Source organism: Mus pahari, chromosome 19 (assembly GCF_900095145.1).
Source record: "Mus pahari chromosome 19, PAHARI_EIJ_v1.1, whole genome shotgun sequence".
Lineage (NCBI taxonomy): Eukaryota > Metazoa > Chordata > Mammalia > Rodentia > Muridae > Mus > Mus pahari.
The window spans coordinates 10,135,862-10,148,582 of record NC_034608.1 but is presented as its reverse complement, the minus strand read 5'-3'; the positions used below and the strand labels follow the sequence as shown (position 1 = coordinate 10,148,582).

Sequence of the window (12,721 nt, the reverse complement as noted above, 5' to 3'; positions counted from 1 at the left end):
GATCAAGGAATTGTGTTCTAGCTTTAGGGTCCCCTGAGGCATCTGAAAAACATACTTTGCCTCTTTTAGCTCTGGTGACCCATTGCCCTGAATAATGCTATCAAAAACACCATCTAGGTCTCTGGAGATTTGCTTAATGATAATAGCTAAGGCAAATGCAATTTTATGAGTGGCAGAGAGCATCAGGCCAGGTTGACACCTGGGCCCTGGTAAAGCAGTAGGCCCACAGTGCCCTGAAAACTGCAGTTCTTCTTCACAAAGAGACAGCTTGTGGTGGACTTTGGAGAGAGCACAGGTGGTGATTCCACTAATACATGCCAACTCTGCAAGTAGTGCCTGGAAAAAAGGAGTTACAGGTGTTACTATTGATCTATGCAGGTAGCCTTACCTGTGGGAGACGACTAGAAGATCTGGAGCCATCTACAGACCATGACATGGGTTCAAAAGAAAGTTACTTCTTCCACAAAAAAACCTAGATCTAATCCCACCTCCATGGCTTAAGGGGCATTCCCATTACCTATGCTTATTGTGCAAGTATTTGTTTACCTAATGATGTCAAGTCTAGGGGCAACTGTTCATACCCAGGTCAACTGCTTTAATCCAAGCAAGGAATTAACTATTACATCAAATATTAGACCTGTCAGAATCCATATAATATTTCATTCTATGTTTCTTCACATTAAGCCACCAATAACATCTTTCTTTCTGCTTATTTAACAGGTAAAGTCATTCTACTCCAGTTCTTTGCATATGGTTCCCTATTATATAGAATTCTTTATATGATACCACAGATTCTCCTTGTGCTCTGCAACCCTGATTCACCCAGTTCACCATTTTTAGTGCTTGGTAACAAGAAAATCAAGTTCACTGCCTGTGAGCAAAGGCAGCTGTGAGAAACTACATTCAGTACTGACATGTGACATGCTGCCCACAGTGGCACAGAGGGTCCCACTATCAAAACAGTGACAATTCCTTCCAGGTTAAAGAAAACCACAAGAGTCTGAGAGAAGGAGCTGGCCCTCAAAGATAAGCTCATTTTGGACAACACTGCTGCTACAATCATGAACTCACAGCATTTGGGGTTACCTGCATAAGATAAAGCCAGTCAACAGCCCTATTGGGTTGGGGAGGAGCACCTAATCACACACCCCCCACAGGAGGAGCTATTTAGAAATTGATAACTTCTCAGGAAATAGTCTATTTTCTTATGGGATATCATCCTGGGAGGTCTATAGACCAAGCTCTAATGACAACCCCCATACCCACATGAATATTGGGAGCACCAAATGAACTCCATGGGATATTAAAAATAAATGACATGAAGTCTGGAGGAGGATCTTGAAGTATCTGTGAAGAATTGGAGGGTGTTTTTCAGACTAAATATGAATTAAATAAATCATATACTTGTATGAAAAGAACACTTGATACATTTGCAGAGGACCCAGGTTTGATTCTCAGCATACACATAGCAGCTCACAACCATCTATAACTCTAGTTCAAAGGAAATCTAAGGCCCTCTTGAGCTTCTGCAGCACACATGGCACACATGCATATCTGCATGGGAAAATACTTATGCATATGAGATAAAAAAAAATCAAACTTTAAAATTAAGATCATGACAAACTTACCTTAACCTACTATAAGCACAAATGCTGTGAAATATTTACAAAGGAGAAGCTGAGGCTCAAACTGGCTGCATCAGTCTGATCTGCCATCACAAACTAAGCCTTGGCTCTGAACTGGAAGCTTCTGGCTACATCAATCCCATATGCCATCACACACTGTGATCATTTGTATATACTTGGCCCAGGGATTGGCCCTATTTGGAGGTGTGGCCTTGTTGGAGTATGTGTGTCACTGTGGGCATGGGCTTTAAGACTCTACTACAAGCTGCCTAAAGTTAATATTCTGCTAGCAGCCTTCAGATGAAGATGTAGAACTCTCAGCTTCTCCTACATCATGCCTGACTGGATGCCACCATGTTCCTGCCTTGATGATAATGGACTGAATCTCTCAACCTTTAAGCCAACACCAATTAAATGTTGTCCTTATAAGACTTGCCTTGGTCATGGTATCTGTTCACAGCAATAAAATCCTAAGATACAAACTAAGCCTTGGCTCTGAACTTAAAGCTTCTGACTACATCAATCTGATCTGCCATCACACACTAAGCCTTGACTCTGAACTAGAAGCTTCTACAGGACACCCACTGATCACATATGGGACATGGGGATGTTTTGGGTCAGGATGTAGGAGGACAAGACAAAGATGGAACTTACAAGGGATCCTTAGTCCTTATGTATGTTGTGGGATTTCTTGAACTCCACCGTCTGAGAGCCTTGGGCATCATGCACTCTGTCTCCCAAGCAGGCCATGTTCCCAGGATTCCTGAGAGTGGAATGAAAAGCAGCTCTGAATGTCATGTGATAGGCATTTCTGGGACCAGCAATGAGTGAGGACTCGCTGTCAGTTGTCAAGGGCTGTGGTGAGGTGGCCACTTAGTGAATACTCTTTGGTTATTGGAAAATCCTCAGTAATCTGGCCCCCTGGGCAGCCTCAACATCCATAGCAACCTAGTCCATGCTACTTTCTGCCTCTGAAAGCCACTCACTTCAGCACTATTCACTGTTTTCTCCCCTACACAGATGCAAGCTAAAGAGGGAAGAGTGGTTTCTCTCTTCACATAATTTTTTATTTCTAGGACAGAGGATGAAGCCCAGGGTTTCATATATACTAAACAAGTATTCTGTCATTGAGCTACACCCCTAATCATTCACTGCAGGGCTTTAGGCAGGGAATCTACAATTGAGCCAAGCCCCTAGCCCTTCATTGAGGGATTACAGGCACGGCTTCTATCACTGAGCCATATCCACAACACTTTACTGGGGATTCTAGACAAGAGTTCTATCACTTAGATACCACCCTCCAGTCCCTCTGTAAGGGATTCCAGGCAGGGGTTATACCCTTAAGGCAAACCCTCTGCTACTCACTGAGGTAGACATCAATTGACAACCATACCCACAACTCTCACACAAAATTACTGAAACTTAGCTCTGAAACTAGATCCAACTCAGAAGTCAAATCAGCGGTAGCCTGACACTCACCCAGCCACTTTCCTCATCTCATTGATGATATTAATTTTGTTTTTTTGCACATTCTCCTTGGATAGCCTCAGCAAATCTGTTACCAGGTCTGGTGTATATGAGTCAGATAGTTTTAGTGTCCCATATTTTTTTCTCCATGTCTCAATATCATCTGAAATAGAACCAAACCAAGAAAATCATGTCAAATTAAGATTGTTTCAATTTATGTCCAGGGATGGTAAAGTATTTCTGTACCCCAAATCCAGATGGCCCACCATATGGCTGCTATAAATAAAGAGGTACCGGTTTACACTTCTTTATGAAATTAAGCATATGTTTTACTATCTGTTCTTCATACCTTCACAAAGAAAGGAGAATGTCTCCTTTTCCACATTAACCTGTATTATCTGGACCTATGGCTGATACAGGTGAATAATGAATATTTGTTTTAAAAAAGTACAAAAGAGGGCAGAAAAAAATAGCTCAACAGTTAGCCATAATAGCTACTCTTCCAGAAGACATAAACTCTGCAGCACCCACATGGTGGCTCACAACCATCTATAACTCCAGTTCTAGAGGATCTGATGCCCTCTTCTGGCAACATTGGGTAACAGGCATGCACATGTTAAGCAAACATACATGCAGACAATATACCAATACACATAAAATAAAAAAACCATCTTTTAAAAAATAAAAGAAAGAGAGAAGATATGCTAGCTGGGCTTGGTGGTGCACACCTATCATAACACTTGGAGACCAAGGCAGGAGGATTGTGAGTTTGAGCTGAGGCTAAGCTGCATAGTAAGACTCTGTCTTAACAATAAAATGAACAAGGGCTTGGAAATGGCTTAGCAAAATTCATACTGCTCCTTCAGAAGACTGAACTTTGGTTCCCAGCAACAGTGTCAGGTGATTCATAACCATCTATAATTCCAGCTCAACAGGATCCAATGCCTCTGTCCTCTGAGCATCAATACTCACATGCACAAACAGACCAACACAAATACACATAACTAAAAATAATTTTTAAAATAACTTTAAAACAAAAAAAGGGGGGACAGTAGAAAGAAACAGGTAAAGCCGTATGTGACTCAGGGCTGCAATCTTAGTACTTATAAAGTTGAGAAATTTCTGGCCTGGACCTCCCACCAGGGAAGGTTACCAGCTTGTCAGCTCCTTTAAAGACACCAGTCTGAAGGCCTCACAGGAGTTTTGCTGCATGCGGGGCAATAGGTAAGGGATCCTCCCAAACAACCACAGCAGCTGGGATCCCTGAGGAACCCAGCAGAGTCAGGACCCATCAACCCCAAAGGCCCCATCCCCTGAATTCCACTCCCCTTCTGGCCTGTGCCTTTTGCTGGGGCAGATCACCAGCCAGTCTGCTCCTCTAAAGACACTACGGTCTGAAGGCATCCCAGGAGAACAGCTACATGTAGGCAACAGCTTGAGTGCCCCTCTGAAGATCCCACAATCTGAAGGCCTCCCAGAAGATCTTCTGTAGCCAGGGTAATAAGTCACCTGCATGCACGTCCCTCTTAAGACCCTACATTCTGAAGGATTCACATGAGGTCTGCTACAGCCAGAGCCACAGGCCTCCCAGGAGACCTGAAGAAACCCAGGGACACACAAGGAAGGCTCCAGACAGAGACACCCAGACCAGCTAACATCAGAGATAAACAGATGGCAAGGGGCAAGTGTGAAACTATAAGCAACAGAAGCCAATATACTTTGGCATCATCAGAACCTGCAGTTCTCCCACCACAGCAAACCCTGTATACACCAACATACCTGAAAAACAGGAAGCTGACCTAAAAATCCTATCTCATGGGAATAACAGAGTTCTTTAAGGATGAGATAAATAACTCACTAAAAGAAATACAGGAAAACACAGGCAAATAGGTAGAAGCCTTTAAAGAGGAAACAAATAATTCCCTTAAAGAAATACAGGAAAACACAGTCAAACAGGTGAAGAAATTGAACAAATCAGTCCAAGACTTAAAAGTGGAAGTAGAAACAATAAAGAAAACACAATGGGAGGCAAACCTGGAAATGGAAAACCTAGGAAAGAGGTCAGGAATTACAGATGTGAGCATCACCAACAGAATACAAGAGATAGAAGAGAGAATCTCAGATGTAGAAGATACCTTAGAAGAGATTGATACAACTGTCAAAGAAAATTCAAAACATAAAAAACTCCTAACTGAAAACATCCAATAAATCCAGGACACAATAAGAAGACCAAATCTAAGAACACTAGGAATAGAGGACAGCAAATATTCCCAGCTCAAAGGAATGGAAAACATCTTCAACAAAATCATAGAAGAAAACTTTGCCATAAATGTACATGAAGCCTACAGAACACCAAATAGATTCAACCAGAAAAGAAAATCCTCTCATCACATAATAATCAAAACACTAAATGCACAGAACAAAGAAAGAATATTAAAAGATGTATGGGGAAAAGGCCATGTAACATATAAAGGCAGACCTATCAAAATTACACCAGCCTTCACAACACAGACACTAAAAGCCAGAAGAGCCTGGACAGAGGTCATGTAGACCCTAAGAGAACACAAATGCCTGCCAAGGATACTATATCCAGCAAAACTCCTAATCAACATAGATGGAGAAACCAAAATATTCCAGGAAAAAAAACAAATTTAAACAGTATCTTTTTAATAATCCAGCCCTACAGAGGATATCACAAGGAAAACTTCAACCCAAGAAGGGTACCTATACCAAAGGAAAAACAAGATATTAATCATCTCACAACAAAGTCAAAGGGAGAGAATCACAGGCACATAATGCCACCTGTAAGAACAAACATAACAGGTACTAACAATCTTCTGTCTCTAGTATCTCTCAATATCAACAGATGCAAATCCCCAATAAAAAGACATAAGCTAACAGACTAGATATGCAATCAGAATCCAGAATTTCGCTGCACACAATAAATACACCTCAATAACAAAGGCAGACACTTCCTCAGAGTAAAAGGCTGGAAAAAAGTCTTCTAAGCAAATAATCCCAAGAAACAAGTGGGAGTTGCCAACCTAATCGCCAATAAAAGAAAATTTCAATGAAAGTTATCAAGTGAAATGAGGAAGGACATTTCATATTCATCAAAGGAAAAATCCACCAAGAGAAAGTCTCAATTCTGAACATCTATGCCCTAAGTGCAAGGGCACCAACATGCACAAAAGAAAATTCACTAAAGCTCAAAACACACATTGAACCCCACACAATAATAGTGGGAAATTTCAACACTCCACTCTCACTAATGGACAGGTCATTGAAACAGAAACTAAACAGGGACACAGTGAAACTGATACAAGTTATGAACCAAATGGATTGAACAGCTATATACGGAACATTTCAACCTAAAATAAAAGAATATACCTTCTCAGCACTTGACCAAAACTGACCATATAATGGATCACAAACAAGCCTCAAATGATACAAGAAGATTGAAATAATTCCATGCATCCTATCAGAGCACCACAGATTGAGGCAAGACTTCAATAACAACAAAAACAACAGAAAACCCACATACCCATGGGAACTGAACAACTCTCTACTCAATTATAACTAGGTCAGGGAAGAAATAAGGAAAGAAATTAAAGACTTTCTGGAATTCAATGAAAATGATGAAACAGCATATCCACATATTATGGGACACAATGAAAGCAGTGCTAAGAGGAAAATTCATAGCCCTCAGTGCCCTGGTAAAGAAATCAGAGAGATCCAATACTAGCTACTTAACACACACCTGTGAGAGCTTTTGAAAAAAAGAAGCAAACACACCCAAGAGGAGTAGAAGGCAGGAAGCAGTCACACTCAGAGCAGAAATCAACCAAATAGAAACAAAGAGAACAATACAAAAAAAAAAAAATCAACAAAACCAAAAGTTGGTTCTTTGAGAAAATCAACAAGATAGATAATCCCCTGGCCAAACTAACTTAAGGGCCCAGAGACAGTATCCAAATTAACAAAATCAGAAATGAAATAGAAGACATAACAACAAAAATTGAGGAAATTCAAAAAATCATCAGATCTACTACAAATGCCTATACTCAACAAAACTGGAAAATCTAGATGAAATGGATGATTTTCTAGACAGATACCACATACTAATATTAAATCAAGAACCGGTAAACTATCTGAACAGTCCCATATCCCCTAAGGAAATAGAAGTTAATAAAAACCTCCCAGCCAGATGGCTTTAGGGCAGAATTCTACTAGACCTGCAAGAAGAGCTAATACCAACATTCCTCAAACTATTCCATAAAATAGAAACAGAAGGAACACTATCAAATTCATTCTATGAAGCCACAATTACTCTCATACCTAAACCACATAAGGAATCAACAAAAAGACAGAACTTCAGACCAATCTTGCTCATGAATATCAATGCAAAAATACTCAATAAAATTCTAACAAACCAAATCTAAGAATATATGAAAATCATTATTCACCATGATCAAGTAGGCTTCATCCTAGGGATGCAAGGTGGGTTCAGTATATGAAAATCCATTAACATAATCTACTATATAAACAAATTCAAAGAAAAAAATTGCATGACCATCTCATTAGATGCTGAAAGGGTATTTGACAAAATACAACATCCATTCATGTTACTAGTATTAGAAAGAACAGGAATTCAAGTCCCATACCTAAACATAATGACAGTAATATACAGTAAACCAACAGCCAATATCAAATTAAGCAGAGATATACTTGAAGCAATCCCACTAAAATCAAGGACAAGACGAAAATGTCCATTTTCTCCCTATTTATTCAATATAGTACTCAAAGTTCTAGCTAGAGCAATAAAAAAACAAAAGGAGATCAAGTACATAAAAATTAGCAAAGAAGTCAGGGTATCACTATTTGTAGATGATATGATAGTATATATGAACTACCCCAAAAATCCTACTAGAGAACTTCTACAGCTATAAACAACTTCAGCAAAGTGGCTGGATATAAAATTAACTCAAGAAAATCAGTAGCCTTCCTGTATATAAATGATAAATAAGCTGAGAAAGAAAATAGGGAACCAACACCCTTCATAAGAGTCATCAATAATATAAAATATCTTGGGGTAACTCTAACCAAACAAATGAAATATCTGTATGACAAGAACATCAATTCTCTCATGAAAGAAATTGAAAAAGACCTCAAAAAATGGAGAGATCTGCCATGCTCATGGATTGAATAGAATTAACATAGTGAAGATGGCCAACCCACCAAAAGCAATCTACAGATTCAACACAATCTCCATCGAAATTCCAACATAATATTTCAAAGACACAGAAAGAGCAATTCTAAAATTCATCAGTAAAAGCAAAAAGCTCAGTATAGCAAAAACAATTTTTTTTTTTTTTTTTGGTTTTTCGAGACAGAGTTTCTCTGTGTAGCCTTGGCCGTCCTGGAACTCACTCTGTAGACCAGGCTGGCCTCAAACTCAGAAATCTGTCTGCCTCTGCCTCCCAAGTGCTGGGATAAAAGGCATGCGCCACCACGCCTGGCTCGCAAAAACAATTCTTATCAATAAAAGAAAAGAAAAAAAAAAAACAATAAAAGAGTTTCTGGGGAATTACCACCCCTGACCTCAAGCTATAGTACAAAGCATGGTATTGGTATAGAGATAGACAGGTTGATCAATGGAATAGAATTTAAGACCAAATTGTTCCTATCTAAAAGAACTGTAGGGACAAAAATGGAGAAGAGACTGAGGGAAAAGAGGTTCTGTCACAAATTGGAATCCAGCTGAAGGGGAGGCTCCAAGGCTTGACAGTATCACTAATGCTATGCATGGCTGCCCTCTGAGAGGCCCATCAAGCAGCTGAAAGTCAGATGTAGATACTTACACCCAACCAATGGACAGAAGCTGGGGACCCCTGGGGTTGAATTAGGAAAAAGCTGGGGTACAGGGCAACCCCATAGGAAGACCAGCAGTCTCAACCCAAGAGATCTCTCAGATACTGAGGCAGCATACATGAGCTGGTCTGAGGCCCCCAACACATATACAACAGAGGACTGACTGCCTAGTCTGGCCTCAGTGAGAGAAAATGCACCTAACCCTCAAGAGACTTGAGGCCCCAGGGAGTGGGGAGGTTTGGGGGAGGGGGAGATGACCAAGCCTGCTCAGTCAGTCAACAGGTTCTCTAGCACAGGAGTGAGGATTAAAAAGAAAAAGGAGTCAGACAACATTGTAGTGCGACCCCAGTTAATTCTGAGACTGAAGGCAAATTTTTATTTTCCAACCCACTTTTTATACCACTTTAATTCCATGCAAGTATTTGGGGCAAGCAATACAATAAGGAACAAAGCAGCAGTACGATAAGGAACTGCTAACAAAGCAGCAAGTGAAGTCCCGTGATATTTGTTAAAAAGGGCTTGTCGTAATGACCAACATACTTGAGCCAACTTCCTTGTCCAAGCCCCAAATCTTGCCTGAAGCCTTGTCTTCTGTCCCACCCTGAGACTAAAATTCCTGCCTTACCTCACTTCTCTATCACAGCCTAAAGTTAGATTCTTGCCGAGAGACTTCCTTCCTTATTATGCCCTGATGTCAGATTCCTGCCTGAGCTTACTTCCAATGTCAGATTCCTGCCTGAAGCCCATTTCCTTCTCCTTGGCCAATGTTAGACTCCTGCCAAGCAGTACCCCCAAAAGGCTTTTCACAGGGGGACATCCTCTTGGAGACAGAGGAGGAGGAATGGGATGAGGAACAGTCAAGGGTGGACTAGGAGAGGGATAATGACTGGACTGTTTAAAAAAAAAAAGATTAAAGGATAATAATGATAATAAAAAGGAAAGTCGAGGGAATGGGATCCTGGGTTCAAAGTTACCTTGGGTGATAATAGTGAGTCCCTATCTATAGAAAGAAAAAAGATACTATATCCATTTTAAGGAATCCCACTCCAAAGGCAGAGTGGTAGAGAGGTCCGGAGAGCCCAGTCTGGTACACATAGCAGGGCTGAGACTAACAGGATCACCATGGTACATGCTGAGCCACACCTATAACTGTTCATCCAGGACTGTATAATGAATGTGGATGCCCAGGTGGAAGAAACAATACATTCAACTAGAACACAAATGTCCCAATAAAAAGAAGAAACAGTAAGAAATGTCCTAAACAGAAACTAAAATATGACACCCTTTTAGAGGCCACAGGATAGACAGAATGAGGCTTCCTACTTATTCTCTTGAGCTTCAGGTGTTGAAATGTGGATCAAGTGTCCCTAAGATATAGCACTGCCAGCCCAGTCCCATAACTCCTTATCCTATTTTGCTCACACACCTACCTCCACAGTTGTCTTTGTTGAACAGAGTAAAGTGCATGACAACAGGTCCTGTTTTCCCTCTGAGGACATAGCAGCTTGCTGGTGCTTCGGCCCATTCCTTCAGCTGATCCTCGCTCACCTCAGGAAAGGGGATTTTATGGCGTTGGCAGTAGTCTGCTGTGGTCCTGATGGTCTGAGAAAGGGAAAATAAGTGTCCTTGAGATACACTGAAATCTCAGCAAAGACCTCAGGAGTACAGTGCATGATTGTTATTGGGTTTGGTTTGTACAGAAGACATCTTGTATTCAGTCAGGACCAATGAACAGTTTCAGCGATGGTTAAGAATAACCTTGGGGTCTGTACAAAGGTCAATGTGCTCAGATGAGGGGATACCCACAAATATTCAGAATCAGTCAATCTTATTTCCTCCCTGAGAGACTCCTATTTTTTATTAATTTATTTATTTATTCACTTCACATCCCAATATCAGAAACTCCAGTCCATCTCACACTTCTTTTCCACATTCTCCTCTGAGAAGGGGGGCACCCCCTGAGTATTACACACACACACACACACACACACACACACACACACACACACATACACATCAAGTCACTGCAGGACTACAGGTATCGTCTCCCACTGAGCCCAGACAAGGGGACCCAGTTATAAGAACAGGTTCCACAGCAGGTAACAAATTCAGAGACAGCCCATGCTCCAGTTGTTGGGAGAGCAACATGAAGACCAAGCTCCACATCTGCTACATATGTAAGGGGATGGCTAGGAAGGGTTCTAAGTCCAGTCCATGCTCACTCTTCGATTGGTGGTTCAGTCTCTGGGAGACCCCAAGAGTCCAGGTTACTTGGCTATGTTGGGCTTCCTGTGAAATACCTATCCCTCTTTTTGGGAGAGACCTCCCAAAAGACCAGTGGTTCTCAATCTGTGGGACTCTACTCCTTTGAGAATTGAACCTAAGACTATTGGAAAACACAAACATTTATATTCTATTCATAACAGTAGTATAATTACACTTATGAAGTAGCAACAAAAATAATGTTATGGTTGGGAGTCCCCACAACATGAGGAACTGTATTAAAGGGTCACAGCAATAGGAAGGGTGAGAACCACTGCACTAGTTGCATCTCCTCAGTGTTCTAACACTTCCAACCTCTACATCAAAGGGCTTCTGAGGTATACTTCAGATCTAGCAATAGAAGTCAGCCAAGAGAAACATAAATGTAAAATATAAATCTTTACCCAGTAGCAATATGGGTAAGCAGATATAGACATTTGCCACCAAGCCTGATGATCTGAGACTGATCAAATATAAATACACTTTTAAGTTTTTTTATGCATTTCATAAGAAATGCCTATTATGTTAGTGTGGATAACTAGCTCTAACCCTATATTCATATATATATATATATATATATATATATATATATATATATATATATATATATATGCATATATGAATAACAGAAATGGAAATATTATATATACACTTATATACTAAATGCACTTATTTAGTGTGTGTGCATGTGTGTGTCAACAGAAGACAATTTATGACATCCACCACATGAGTCTGTCTAGAGGATTGAACAAGTACCTTTACCAGCTGAGTCATCTTGCCAGCCTGCAAAAATCCTATAGCTTTTTAAATATATGATATTTATGTATGTCCATGCATGATGTCGAGGATACATGCATGCCACAGCACCCTGAGACCATAACTGCCCAATACCCACTTCATAGCCAGACCCTAAGTTTCTTCCTGCACAGCCCCATCACTGTGCAAGGCTATTTCAAATACATAAAAGTTTCTTTTCAGTTACCTCTAATGGGTCCCCATCACTGAAGTCAAATGAGAGGATGAGGTGAGTTTCACGCGCAGGAGGCAGAACAAGTGGGTAGGGAGAGTTGATGGCAAAACCAGCATCCACCAGATGGAGAAACTCTCGGCTGCACATGGCCTCATCTGCAATTTTACCTAAACCCAGGAGAAGAACTTGTCTAATCTGCAGCCAGAATGTAGGTATAGAAAGCAGTTTGTACAGAGCTATTGTCTCAGAAAGGTGAGCAGAGACCCGTGTCCAGCTGGAGTTCACCTCTGCCACTGTCTAGACATGGTTTGAGTGTGCTCCTCAGAGACTCGTGCACTGGAAGCTTGGTCAGCACTGTGAATTGTGGAGATGAAGGAGTCTTTAAGAGAAGGGGCTTAGTGGAAGGTGGAAGCACCAGCCATAGAAGCAATTTGTGCATTGAATAAGCACTGGAAAGAGCAAATTCATAAGAAAGAAAGAAAGAAAGAAAGAAAGAAAGAAAGAAAGAAAGAAAGAAAGAAAGAAA

The 12,721-nt window shown here is 40.7% G+C and overlaps 1 protein-coding gene across 1 annotated transcript in view; it reads right to left on the bottom strand.

Annotated features, from left to right (window-relative positions):
* Positions 1-2,288: 2,288 nt before the first annotated feature.
* Positions 2,289-12,721, bottom strand: part of Pla2g4c (phospholipase A2 group IVC) — a 30,277-nt gene continuing 19,844 nt past the window's right edge. Inside the window, exons 12-15 of the mRNA XM_021219682.1 lie at positions 12,208-12,362; positions 10,394-10,565; positions 3,105-3,255; positions 2,289-2,388 (exon numbers count right to left, since the gene is read on the bottom strand). Coding sequence (XP_021075341.1) covers positions 2,289-2,388; positions 3,105-3,255; positions 10,394-10,565; positions 12,208-12,362 — 578 coding nt within the window. The remainder of the gene's footprint in view (positions 2,389-3,104; positions 3,256-10,393; positions 10,566-12,207; positions 12,363-12,721) is intronic.